Source organism: Cebus imitator, unplaced genomic scaffold (assembly GCF_001604975.1).
Source record: "Cebus imitator isolate Cc_AM_T3 unplaced genomic scaffold, Cebus_imitator-1.0 Scaffold253, whole genome shotgun sequence".
NCBI lineage: Eukaryota > Metazoa > Chordata > Mammalia > Primates > Cebidae > Cebus > Cebus imitator.
The window spans coordinates 1,554,894-1,568,849 of record NW_016107568.1 but is presented as its reverse complement, the minus strand read 5'-3'; the positions used below and the strand labels follow the sequence as shown (position 1 = coordinate 1,568,849).

Sequence of the window (13,956 nt, the reverse complement as noted above, 5' to 3'; positions counted from 1 at the left end):
GCTGGGGCTGTGGAGTGTGGCAGGAGAGGAGTCACTGGCTGGGGCTGTGGAGTGTGGCAGGAGAGGAGTCAGTGGCTGGGGCTGTGGAATGTGGTAGGAGACGAGTTGTTGGCTGGGGCCATGGGGTGGGGGATGGGGTGAGTTGGGTTTGGGGCTGGCAAGGAGAATTTGCAAATCAATCAGGATTTGGAAACAGGACTGGCAGAGGGAAGGATGGCTGCGGAGAGTAGAGAAAGCCTGAACAAAAGGAATTTTAGACTATTTCCCATTGCGATGGCAAACGTTGTTTAAGTTTCTAAGTATATTGAAATTAAAAGTGCCATTCTGGGGATGTTGGGAGCCATTGTTTAATTTGTATTGAGGCCGAACGGTATTGTAGTAAAAGATAAGCCTCTTAGGATGGACTTCCAAAAGGAGGCTGAGAGCATTAAGATTAACAGGAGACACCTTTGGGAGAGGTAGACTAAGAGGCTCCAATAGCGAATGGAGGAGGGAGGTAGAGGAAGAAGAGACTGCCTATGACAAGGACGGCGAGAGAGGGCATCCTCTGTCCTGCGGGCTTTGTCTGGAATAGAGGAGGTAGCCACATGTCAGGCATCCCTGAAAAGGAGTAACCGGAGGCCTGGAAGCCGGAAGAAGCCCTTGGCCCGGCGCTGGGTCTTTCGGGAAAGCAGAGACAGTCAAGGGTTCAGGGTAAACGGCAAGAGTCTCTCTTACTTACCCTAGCTGAGGCTCTGATGGTGGATGAGGTTGCCAGCAATGGGGGAGTCTGAGATTCTTGGGTCTAGAAAGAGGTTCAGACTGGGGGGGCTAGACATGGAAGAAAGGAGAGTGGCCAGCACCTACTCCCATCCTGGGTTTCAGCACCAAAATTTTGTTAGTTGCAGGCAGTGAAGGCAGCAGCCTGGCTTAAAGACTGTGGGGGTTATATAGAGAGTTTGCAAGTAGCTGGGTGCTATTCTAAGAAAAACTGCATCTTGGTTCTCAGGGGCTGACATTCTGCTTAACTGGGTCAACATCCTGAGTTCAAGAGCCCGGTGCAACCACATCCTGGAACCTAGGTTCCTGTTTACAAGGCTGGAGGCTGGATTTGTTAGAAGCTCAGCTTAGCAAGGGAGAACGGGAGGGGCTCTATGGGCTTGCCTTGCTGTGACCCTAATTATTGGAGAGACCAGCTCCCAATACATCAATGTGGGTTTAAGATCTCTCAAAATGATAGAGTGGTCAGTGAAAAAGAAAGAGAGACAAGGAAAATGTTTTCCTTAAAGCTGGGCCCAGGGGAGACACCACATAATGCTGCTCCATGGATGTCTGACATTCCCTTGAAAACCTCAGTTTTTTTATTGTGCTCCTTCAATAGGGGTGGGAGAGCGAGGTTAAGCAAAGTTTCAGTGATAATTATACAGAAAGAATACATTTGCAAAAACTGGTGCACAAAAATCACAATGTGGTATTGTAAAAGCAGAACGGTGTAAAGATAACTTTCTGTGTGTCAGCATAGAAATCATACACCGTAGCAAGAATATAGGTTAAACATAAACTCATGATTATCAGCAAAAACATATTGGGCTCACAGCTACAGGCAGAACAGGATCTCACACAGGACAAACAGCCTGACCACAAAAACCACAAAAGGAGGGGCCTCCATGCAGGCCTGGAGCAGTGGGAGAAGAAAGACTTTTACATCCTTATCTCAACCACAGAGAGATGCCCCTCATGTAGCTGTTTATAGGCTCTCCGTAAGGGTCACATTCCCTTTCCAGGGCCCTAATCAATATGCCTTTCCTGGGAAAGGAAGCTGGGTAATAAGCCTCTCCATTACACATCAGTATGGCGCTGTATATTTTGACGTGGCCTGACTCATCCTGGATTCTGAAAACAATGTAGGGAGAGGGAAGATATTGGAGTGGTTTCTTAACCTCTTGCCCATTTCCACCGTGATTGCTCAAGTACATGCAAAATTCATATTTCCTTCTGCCCGTTTGATGTTCCTTTTTTAGTCTGTGTATATTAATCACCCCTAAAGCACCAGGATCCTCTCTCAAACTTTAAGATGAGACATCATTAACAGACACAGTGAATCCCCAGATTTTCCTAATAGTTGGGCAACAAGTTTCTGCATTTAAGGATCTTGCAACATAGCCCAGTTCTGCAATTATATACTTTCTATTTTTGTTTTCCTAGGTTCTCTGCTATTTCAAGAGTATCCCTGTGGTAAGTGTATTGATATTGATAACATTTACATCACCTTTTTATTTTGCTAGATTATTTACTGGGCAACCTATCACATACATTTAAAACACTGGTATGTTATATATGTATGGAAAGAGAGAACTGGAGTCTCACTCTGTTGATCAGGCTGGATTGCAGTGGTGTGATCCTGGCTCACTGCAACCTCTGTCTCCCAGGTTCAAGCCATTCTCCTGCTTCAGCCTCCCAAGTAGCTGGGATTGCAGGGACCCACCATGCTCCACTAATTTTTATATCCTTAGTAGAGACAGTTTTTCACCAAGTTGGCCAAGCTGGTCTCAAACTCCTGACCTCAAATGATCCACCAGTCTTGGCCTCCCAGAGTTCTGGGATTATGGGCATAAACCATCGTGCCTAGCCCACGTTATATTTCTAATCTTCATAACAAGGTTCATTCCCATCTTAGGGTGAGGAAAATGAAGGAAGAATAGCTAATTCCAACGTCATGCAGCTAGTAAGTGGCTACCTGATATTTGAACTCAGACGGTCTCAAAAGTTTTAACATTGTTTTGGCACTTCCAGATTCCCTATCTCATTTGGAATCATTGCTTCTTTTTACAGACAAGAAACTGAGGCCCAGAAAGACTAAATGAATTTCCTTAATCGTTCATTGACAGTAAACTAGAAAGCCAGGACTCTTGCTCTATAGTGGAACAGTTATGCGAGTAAACATGGCCTTTAGTTAACTTCCATTTCACAAGAAATACATGGGCTAGAACATAAATTCAACAACAACATGAGGAAGTAACCCAGAAGGTCAAAAGTTCTATAGAGACAATTATTCTGTTCTCTTCAACAAATCAATGTTTTTTCTAGAATAAAAGAGCCTTATAAGACATATAAAGGAAACTGAGTATCTCAGTTGAATCTTAGTGTGAAAAAACCAGTATTGTGATTATATAAGAAAAAGTACTTAATTTTTAAAGATAGGAAGTGACCACTAGAGTTTAAATGTCACGATGTCTCTAGCTGTAACATAAATAATCTAGTAAAATAAAAGGATGGTGTAAGGGTAGCCAAAGCCACATTCAGCAACTCACACCTCAAAGCCAAACATGAAAGATGATAGTTTGTGGGACAAGAAGCAGGTTTCTTCAGAGAGCAAGCCAGCAAACTGAGAATATGGTAAACTAGCATCCCAAAGTACCCTCTTAAGTGAGTACAAGATTCAGGCCCTTTATTTGAAAGGCACAAGAAAGAGAAGGAAGTTACAATCAAGAGGTGACCGTTGACTGCAGACGTCTGAGCACCATCACGGGTCAAAGAAGGTCGGGAGTGTCTTTGTCCCCTGATGTTCCAGTGGGCCCAAGCTTTGATTTGTTGAAGAGAACAGTAAATTGTCTCTACAGAATGTCGATTTCCTGGGCTGCTTCTATGTGTTGTTGTTTAACTTATGTTCTAGCCCCTGTATTTCTTTTCAAACGGAAGTTACCTAAAGATTATATTTATTCTCCAGGTCACAACACTCCTATAAATCTTTAACGATGCATAGTTGTTTACATACTTTCCCTTTAATCCCAGGGTTAGTTTTTAAAACTACATGACTGCTGTTTTATGCATGTTATCTCACTGCTCTAAAATTAACCTAGCTTCCATAAATAAATAGGTAAAGAGCCCTTGAACAAAAATATAGTTATGTTAGTTCTTTTACTGTTTCACTGTTATATGTTGACAAAAAATGAACAATTATTAACTCTATGTGATAGGTATGTGGAGGTTCATTATACCACTCTCTTTTTTTCTATAATAAATTCCTCATAATAAAAAATCTGGAAAGTATATTATCTCAGTTTTATGACATTGAGTAAAGTTTAAGCTCCCTGGGTGTTCAAACTTTTTACCAGTTAAATGGATGTATAATACCTATCTCATAGAGTTATAAGAATTACATGAGATAGTTGATGAAAAGCACTTAGAACAGGGTGAAGTGCACCATATGCCTACTCCGTTTGGTTATTGAATGTATCTTTAGAAAGTTATCTTTTTCAAGGGCCTAACATGTGCCAGCCATTGTTTTAGACATTGAGGTACTAAGGACAGACATGGCTGCTGTTGTCAATGGTATTTATCTTTCCAATGGTATTTATTACTATTGAAGATGTCACTATTTTATTTAAAGTTTGTTTATCCTCTTTTAGGGAGACATCAGAGGAAAGATAGAAGGAAAATACCTCTTTAAACAAAAAAACCTAAAGCAGCAACTAACGTTTCTGAATATCATCCTGGGCAAACTTTCCAGATTTCTTTTTAAAATCTCATTCCAAATTTCTTTCATCAGCTCTTTCCTCACCACTTCCCTGTAATTTTAGCTTCCCTGGCCATCTTCATCTTAAACGGAGACCAGATTTTAACCTCAATGTAACTAGAACACCTTTTTGAAATTTCCAACTGAAAATTATTCTGTAAGGTATTTACACCTGCATTTGAATTCCATCTCTGCCATATAGCTCTGGCCTTGGGCAGCTCATCCACCTCTAAGCTATACTTTCCCCATCAGCAAAGTGTAGATATACCTAATTTGTCTGGCATCTATAAGAATTTACAACTGGAGATAAATTTCATAAAGTGTTTAGTATCATTTTCATAAAGTGCCTGACATGCAGTGTTCTGGAAAAGAGAGCTTTTATTGTTGGGGTGATTATAGTTGGTGAATAAACTATCTATTTGCTAAGGTAACATCTCCAGGGAGAGCAAGGCTGGAGCTCAAGGGGAAAGGTGGGACATAGGACATCAGCTTATCTTTTCCTCTGTACAATTAATGACAGCTTTGAAGATACTACTATAACTTGAAAATTTGAAATTAGTGTTTCAGCTGAACTATCCATTCATCTTCCGGCCATCATGACCTATAAGAAGAAGAGATCAAGGGAAGACTCAGTCAATGAAAAACGTAATATGAAAATTGAGCACTATCTTTTTCCGGTATGTCTGTAAATTCTACTTATATAATACAGTCATCTCTTTGTATCCATGTGGGATTTGATCCAGGAACTCATTGGATACCAAAATCCATGAAGCCTCAAGTCCTTTATATAACATGGCATAGTATTGCCATATAATGTATCACATGCTACTGTGTACTTTAAATTATCTCTAGATTACTTATTTTACCTAATGAAAGGTAAATGCTATTTAAATGTTGGTATACTATATTGCTTATTGAATGATGGCAAGAAAAAGTCTATACATGTTTAGTTCAGGCACACTAACTTTTTTTCCCCAAATATTTTCAATCTGTGGTTGGTAGAACCCATAGATACAGAACCCATGGGTACTGAAGCCTGACCGTTTACCAATATTACCTGCTATCCTTGGCATTAGGATTTATAGTTACCCTTGCCAAGAAATTACCTTGTGTGTTGGGAATATTAAATAAGATAAAATCATTCTTACTCATTTTATCCTTTCTATTTTGGGGGTAGCATGGGAAAATGATTTGTAATACAAATCTTAGCTATATCAAAGCAGTCTTTTTTTTTTTTTTTTTTTTTTTTTTTGAGACGGAATTTTGCTCTTGTTGCCCAGGCTGGAGGGCAATGGCACAATCTTGGCTCACCATAACCTCCGCCCCCCAGGTTCAAGCAATTCTCCTGCCGCAGCCTACAGAGTAGCTGGGATTATAGGCATGCACCACCACACCTGGGTAATGTTTTGTATTTTTAGTAGAGATGGGTTTTCACCATGTTGGTCAGGTCGGTCCCAAACTCCTGACCTCAGATGATCTGCCTGCCTTGGCCTCCTAAAATGCTGGGATTATAGGCGTGAGCCACGGCACCCAGCCCAAACAGTTTTTAATAAAAAACTATTATTCCTTGAACAACAACAAAAAAATTCAATATAATATGTTACAGTAAACTATGTAGTAAACCAAAATTAATACTATTTCATAGCATGAAAACATATACCATTCCAAACATGGCTGATCTATTCAGTCGTAATTATAACCTACATTTGAATACAGTTTATAAAACAATGTTTTATGTATTTGTTCTTACCATAACCTTGTTAAGGCACTTAGGAAGAATTCTGACAAATCTTCAATTTGTTTATTGGAGGAGAGAGGGAAAGTGAGTCGTTGCTTGAGGCAGGAATGAAGTGAGACTTGGAGTTAAGTTTAATGCCATGTAGTTGGGCCTTTTTCTACTGGATTAGGCTCTGTTATCATATCAAACCATTGTATCTTTCCCTGAGTCTAAAATGCTCCTTGAATTTATCAAGAAAAAAGACAGAGGAATGGTAAACATTTGAGTGTGAAGCTTACAATTTCTCCACTTGTTTCCTTTTGTCCTGATTCTGGAAAACTAGAATATCCAAGTATTTAGAAAGTCTAAGGCAAACTTAGTTATGTTTTTCTCTGCCCTACTCCATGACAGAGCTAATTACTATATCCTATTCCTCTTCCCCTTTCAGAACGATCTATATTTGCCCAAGAATCATTTAAATTCATAGGAAGTTTATTACAGTACTCCAATGGAGTGCATGACAAAAATGTTTCTGACAGCATTAGGCTGAAGGGATGCTGTGAGAGTTTACATGTATGCCCAGAGTAAATCTGTATTACCTTAAGTTCTATTTATTCATTTATTTTTGATCTGGAATATTAGTATAAAGAAAGAAAACAAATGTTAATGTATTATGTGCTAGTCACTGTGCTAGGTATTGTCATACAATAATGCCACACTTAATCTTTACAATATTTCTGGCATTGTTATTCCCGTTGGTAGTAAGGGGCATGGCTGGCATATGAACCCATAACTGCTGGTACCCATGCCATGATGAATATGACTTGGGAAAAATGTGTCTTTTAGACATAGGAAACAGACACTCCAATTTTTCATCGTGTTTCTTCTATTTGATTGATCCTCTTTATTTAATTCCTCTCACCATCTCTACCGTTTCTTGTGATAATGCCCTGCAAAAATGACAATCATAAATACAAAGTTTACAAAAAAGAATATATACTTTAATCCAATGGAAAAAATAATTGCACTAGAAATTGCAATTTTGATACTTTATTTATTGATTATTATGTAGTCCTAGAAAAGACACCTATAAGAAAAACTTTCTGTATCTTAGTTTTTCCGTCAAAGGGACAGAACCGTCATGTTTGTTCCTCTTTATTTTATAAAATTTTGGGATTAATTGATGTAATAGAGAAATAATTTGAGGTTTGCATGATATATGCTGGGTGAATAAATGTATTTATTATTACAAATAAGTATATTTTAACCAAATGATTAGTTAAATAATGATGATTTTGTTTAATATGTATTGCCTATAATAAATTGTGGTAGCTTATTGCTGAAGTCAGTATTTCAAGAACAAACTTTTGGCTGTATTTCATCATTGTCCTCAGAAAATATAAAAATTATATAGCTGAAGATAATAAACAAGACCTGAATTAACACTATTTCAGATACTAGTGGACTTCGTTCTTTTTTTGAGATGGAGTTTTGCTTTTGTTGCCCAGGCTGGAGTGCAATGGCGTGATCTCGGCCCACTGCAACCTCCACCTCTCAGGTTCAAGTGATTCTCCAGCTCCAGCCTCAGCCTCAGTAGCTGGGATTACAGGCACGTGCCACCACACCCCGCTAATTTTTGTATTTTTAATAGAGACAGGGTTTCACTATGTTGGTCAGGCTGATCTTGAACTCCTGACCTCAGATGATCCACACGCCTCAGCCTCCCAAAGTGCTGGGATTGCAGGCATGAGCTACCATGTCCGGCCACTAGTGGACTTTTAAGAATTTGTGGTTTTGATGCACCTGGGAAAAACTTGTTTCTTCTCTCATATTTTTTTTTTTTTTTTTTTGAGACGGAGTTTCGCTCCTTACCCAGGCTGGAGTGCAACGGCGATCTTGGCTCACCGCAACCTCCACCTCCTGGGTTCAAGCAATTCTGCTGCCTCAGCCTCCCAAGTAGCTGGGACTACAGGCCATGACCATGCCCAGCTAATTTTTTGTATTTTTAGTAGAGACAGGTTTCACCATGTTAACCAGGATGGTCTTGATCTCTTGACCTTGTAACCCACCCGCCTCTGCCTCCCAAAATGCTGGGATTATAGGCATGACCTACCTCGCCTGGCCCCCTCTCTCATATTTTTCAGANACCTTTTTGAAATTTCCAATTGAAAATTATTCTATAAGGTATTTATACCTCCATTGAATTCCATCTCTGCCACGTAGCTCTGCCTTTGGCAGTTTGTCTACCTTCTCTGAGATATACTTTCTGTCAGCAAAGTGTAGATATACCCAATTTTCCTGGTATCTATGAGAACTTGCAACTAGAGATAAGTTTCATAAAGTGTTTATTATAATTTTCATAAAGTACCTGACACACAGTGCTCTGGAAAAGAGAGCTTTTATTGTTGGGGTGATTATAGTTGGTGAATAAACTATGTTTGCAAAGATAACATCTCCAGGTAGAGCAAAGCTGGAGCTCAAGGGGAAAGGTGGGACATAGGACATCAGCTAATCTTTTCCTCTGTACAATTAATGACAGCTTTGAAGATACTACTATAACTTGAAAGTTTGAAGTTAGTGTTTCAGCTGAACTATCCATTCATCTTCCAGCCATCATGAGCTGTAAGAAGCAGAGGTCACAGAATAACTCGGTCAATGAAAAAAGGAATGTGAAAATCGAGCACTATTTTTCTCCGGTATGTGTATAAATTCTACTTGTGTAATATAGTCATCTCTTGGTACCTATGTGGAATTTGTTACAAGACATCCCTTGGATACCAAAATCCATGAATGCTTAAGTCCTTTATATAACATGGCATATTATTGACATAACGTATCATATGCTCCCGTATACTTTAAATCATCTTTAGATTATTTATATTACCTAATACAAGGTAATTGCTAAGTAAAATGTTGATATACTGTGTTGCTTAGGAAATAATGACCAGAAAAAGTCTATATACATGCTCAGTTCAGGCAAATTTCCTGAAACTTTTCAATTAAAAATATCCCTGAATATATTCCATCTGCGGTTGGTTGAACCCATAGATACAGAACCCACGGATACTGAAGCCTGACTGTTTACCAATATTAGACTTAGCTATCCTTGACATTGGATTTTATAGTTCTTCTTGCCAAGAAATTACCTTGTGTGTTGGGAATATTAAATAAGTTAAAATCATTTTTTACTGATTTTATCTTTTCTATTTTGGGGGTAGCATGGAGAAGGGAGTTGTAATGCGTATCTTGGCTATATCAAAGCAGTCTTTAATAAAAAACTATTGTAATATTCCTTGAAAAACAACCAAAAAATTCAATACAATATGTTACAGTAAACTATGTAATAAACCAAAATTAATACTATTTCATAGCATGAAAACATACATCATTCCAAATTGAATATGGCTGATCTATTCAATCGTTATTATAACCTACATTTGAATACAGTTTATAAAACAATGTTTTATGTATTTGCTCTTACCATAGCCTTGTTAGGCAGTTAGGAAGGATTCTGACACATCTTCAATTTGTTTATTGGAGGAGACAGGGAAAGTGAGTCGTTGCTTGAGGCAGGAATGAAGTGAGACTTGGGGTTAAGTTTAATGACATGTAGTTGGGCCTTTTTCTACTAATTGGGCTCTGTTATCATATCAAACCATTGTATCTTTCCCTGTGTCTAAAATGCTCCTTGAATTTATCAAGAAAAAAGGTAGAGGAATAGTAAGCATTTGAGTGTGAAGCTTATCAATTTCTCAACTTGTTTTCTCTTGTCCTGATTCTGGAAAACTAGAATATCCAAGTATCTAGAAAGTCTAAGGCAAACTTGGTTATGTTTTTCTCTGCCCTACTCCATCACAGAGCTAATTACTATATTCTATTCCTCTTCCCCTTTCAGAAGGGTCTACATCTGCCCAAGAATCATTTTAATAAATAGGAAGTTTATTATAGTATTCCAATAGGGTACATGACAAAGATGTTTCTGATAGCATTAGGCTGAAGGGATGCTCTATGAGAGTTTATATGTATGCCCAGGGTAAACCTGTATTACCTTAAGTTCCATTTATTCATTTATTTTTGATCTGGAGTATTGGTATAAAGAAAGATAACAAATGTAAATATATTATTTGTTAGTCATTGTGCTAGGTATTGTCATACAATGATGCTACACTTAATCTTTACAGTATTTCTGGCATTGCTATTCCCATTAGTCGTAAGGGGCATGGCTGGCATATGAACCTACATCTGCTGGTACCCATGCCATGATGAATATGACTTGGGGAAAATGTGTCTTTTAGACATAGGAAACAGATACTCTAATTTTTCTTCAAGTTTCTACTATTTGATTAGTCCTCTTTATTTAATTCCTCTCCTCAACGCCACCCGTTTCTTACAATAATGCCCTACAAAAATGGCAATCATAAATACAAAGTTTACAAAAAAGAATATATACACTAGTCCAATGGAAAAAAATAATTGCACTAGAAATTGTAATTTTGATACTCACTATATTTATTGGTTATTATGTGGCCCTAGAAAAGACGCCTACAAAAAAACTTCCTGTGCCTTAGTTTCTCCATCAAAAGGACAGAACAGTCATCTTTGTTCCTCTTTATTTTATAAAATTTTGGGATTAGTTGATGTCCTAGAGAAAATAATTTGAGTTTTCATGATATATGCTGGGTGAATAAAAGTATTTATTACTACAAATAACTATATTATAACCAAATGATTAGTTAAATAATCATGATTTTGTTTTATATGTAATTCTTATAATAAATTATTACAGCTTATTGCCGAATTCAGTATTTCAAGAACAAATTTTTGGCTGTAATTCATCATTGTCCTCAGAAAATATGAAAATTACGTAGCTGAAGATATAAAAGAAGACCTGAAATAACACTATTTTGAATACTAGTGGACTTTTTTTTTTTTTTGAGTTGGAGTTTTGCTTTTGTTGCCCATCCTGGAGTGCAATGGGGCGATCTCGGCTCACTGCAACCTCTACCTCCCAGGTTCAAGTGATTCTCCAGCCTTAGCCTCCCGAGTAGCTGGGATTACAGGCATGTACAACCACAGCCAGCTAATTTTTGTATTTTTAGTAGAGATAGGGTTTCACCATGTTGGTTAGACTGCTCTTGAACTCCTGACCCTCAGGTGATCCACGTGCCTCAGCCTCCAAAAGTGCTGGGATTGCAGGCATGAGCCACCATGCCCAGTCACTAGTGGACATTTAAGAACCTCTGTTTTTGATGCACCTCGGAAAAAATTGTTTCTTCCCTCATATTTTATAGAAAAATAGTATAGTAGTATCAAGAGTTTATCTGACAGATGTTATAGGAAGCTCAGCTTTCATTTTGGGTCCCAAGTCAAACACTGATTTAATTCTATTCACTGGCCCTCTTAGATTGGTTCTGAGTTTCTCATAGGAATTTCGTGAATTGCATACCTGAAAAGAGAAAAAAAAGACTATGGTTGCAGTCAGAGTTTTAAAGTATCTAACATTTATTTTTAGGTCTCTAAAAAGCAAAAGATTAATCCCAGTACTTCTCAAATGAGGATGGTGTCTGGAGGCAGCCCAAGTGAAATAACTAATACCCATGCTCAAAGATTCCATTCACCTAAGAAAAATCCAGAAGACCAGACCATGCCCCAAAATCAGATAATACATGTTACCCTGGATGTAAACCACAGGAAAAACCAAAATGTGAAATATGTGCTCCCACCCAGTGAGAATAATAGCTTATATATAGCTCTCAAGACTCTGCAGGCTGTCAGAAAAGAGATAGAAACACACCAAGGCCAAGAAATCCTTGTGCATGGAGCAGAAGGAATCGAAGAGTACATAAACCTTGGAATGCCCCTCACTTGTTTTCCTGAAAAATGCCATGTGGTCGTTACCTTTTACAAAAGTAAAAGTAAGCAGAAGGAAAATAACCAAGTACGTAGCCGGTGTGGCAAGGCATCGACTGAATGTGTCAAATTCTACATTCATGCAATTGGAATTGGGAAGTATAAAAGAAAAATTGTTAAATGTGGGAAGCTTCACAAAAAGGGTTGCAAACTCTGTGTCTATGCTTTCAAAGGAGAAACCATCAAGGATGCTCTGTGCAAGGATGGCAGATTTCGTTCCTTTCTGGAGAATGATGATTGGAAACTCATTGAAAACCATGACTCCATTTTAGAAAACACCCACCTAGTGGATCAATTAGAAGACAAAGTCTTCCAGGTTGAGGTTGAGAAAAGAATGGGCCCCAGTGAAGCAGGTCCTCAGAATCCTGAGTCAGAGAAAAGAAACGCCTGTGTGTTGAGAGAACAAACCATGTCTCAGTACCCCAGTTTGAAAAGAGAAAGTGAAAAAATCAGGGAAAACTTCAACAAAAAAATGAAAGGAAAAAATGGGAAAACATTATTTAAATTGCATAGAACAAACTTTGGGAAAGTAACAAAAAACTCTTACTCTGCTAAAGTACTGAAAATTCTTGCACATCTCAGTGACTCAGTTGGGCACTTATTCTGGGACGGTGCAACTGCAGGTTGTGCCACCTGCTTTGCTTTTAAAGGACTGTTCATTTTAACTTGTCAGCATGTAATAAATCTCATTGTGGGAAAAGGAATAGAGCCAAGTAAGTGGGCAGACATAATTGGTCAATGTGTAAGGGTGACATTTCATTATGAAGAGCCACAAGAAAAGGAAATGAACTGCTTTTCCGTCGAAACTTGGTATGAGATATATAATGAAGAGCTTGACTATGTTGTCCTGAAACTGAAGGAAAATGGACAACAGGTACCTATGGAACTATACAATGGAATTGCTCCTGTGCCACTTAGTGGGTTGATACATATTATTGGCCATCCAAATGGAGAAAAAAAGCAAACTGATGCTTGTGTTGTGATTCCTCAGGATAAGCGAGCAGAGAAATGTCAGGAACGTATTCAGGCTAAAGAAGTAGAAAGTCCAGAGTATGTTCATATGTACACTCAAAGAAGTTTCCAGAAAATAGTTCCCAACCCTTATGTGATTACCTATGACACTGAGTTTTTCTTTGGGGCTTCTGGCTCCCCAGTGTTTGATTCAAAAGGTTCATTGGTGGCCATGCATGCTGCTGGCTTTGCTTATGAGTACCAAAATGAGATTCGCAGTATCATTGAGTTTGGCTCTACTGTGGAATCCATCCTCTATGATATGAAGCTAAGATATCAACCATGGTATGAAGAAGTATTTGTAAGTTATCGGGATGTAGAAATGATGAGTGCTGAGGACTTATGAGAATTCAGTCTATTAGATTTAAGGGAATAGCTTATAGAGTTGTTATTTCATAGGCATTAATTATGGTTTTCTAAATTCCAAAATGGTCAGTTTTATCAATAATAATACTATTGACCATTTCCTATCTGCCAGGCATTTTTCTAAGCACATGAAGAAATTAGTCTTAACAAAACTATGAGATGGACCATAACTTGCCCTATTTTAAAGTCAAGCAATGTGAAGAATAAGAAGATTAAAAAAATAATCGTTTTTTTAATATAAAAAAACATATAGTCACTTTTTTTTTCATCTGTAATATTTTAATCTAAATTCATTAGCTACAGGGCAGGAATCAAAACTTATTCATCTCGGCCGGGCGCGGTGGCCCACGCCTGTAATCCCAGCACTTTGGGAGGCCGAGGCGGGTGGATCACGAGGTCAAGAGATCGAGACCATCCTGGTCAACATGGTGAAACCCCGTCTCTACTAAAAATACAA

General features: G+C 38.3%; 2 protein-coding genes and 1 long non-coding RNA gene across 7 annotated transcripts in view; 2 read left to right on the top strand and 1 right to left on the bottom strand.

The window, feature by feature from the left end:
* LOC119467011 overlaps positions 1–1,501 on the bottom strand; it is an 18,469-nt gene extending 16,968 nt beyond the window's left edge. Inside the window, exon 1 of the long non-coding RNA XR_005195526.1 lies at positions 722–1,501. This is a non-coding gene — a long non-coding RNA (uncharacterized LOC119467011). The remainder of the gene's footprint in view (positions 1–721) is intronic.
* The window catches only part of LOC108282871 (protein FAM111A-like), a 19,184-nt gene extending 5,251 nt beyond the window's left edge, over positions 1–13,933 (top strand). For 3 of the 5 annotated variants that reach the window (XM_017498895.2, XM_037728001.1, XM_037728000.1), the window contains exons 2-4: positions 2,185–2,214; positions 5,055–5,172; positions 11,725–13,933. In XM_017498895.2, the coding sequence (XP_017354384.1) occupies positions 5,092–5,172; positions 11,725–13,479 (1,836 nt within the window). In that variant the 5' untranslated portion in view covers positions 2,185–2,214; positions 5,055–5,091 and the 3' untranslated portion in view covers positions 13,480–13,933. Of the gene's footprint in view, positions 1–2,184; positions 2,215–5,054; positions 5,173–6,894; positions 6,907–8,367; positions 8,909–11,724 lie in introns of those variants that run through there. The other 2 variants (XM_037728002.1, XM_017498896.2) reach the window with 2 other exon arrangements.
* The window catches only part of LOC108282873 (protein FAM111A-like), a 34,632-nt gene continuing 22,511 nt past the window's right edge, over positions 1,836–13,956 (top strand). Inside the window, exon 1 of the mRNA XM_017498897.2 lies at positions 1,836–2,076. The gene's annotated coding sequence lies outside the window, so the exon portion shown is untranslated. The remainder of the gene's footprint in view (positions 2,077–13,956) is intronic.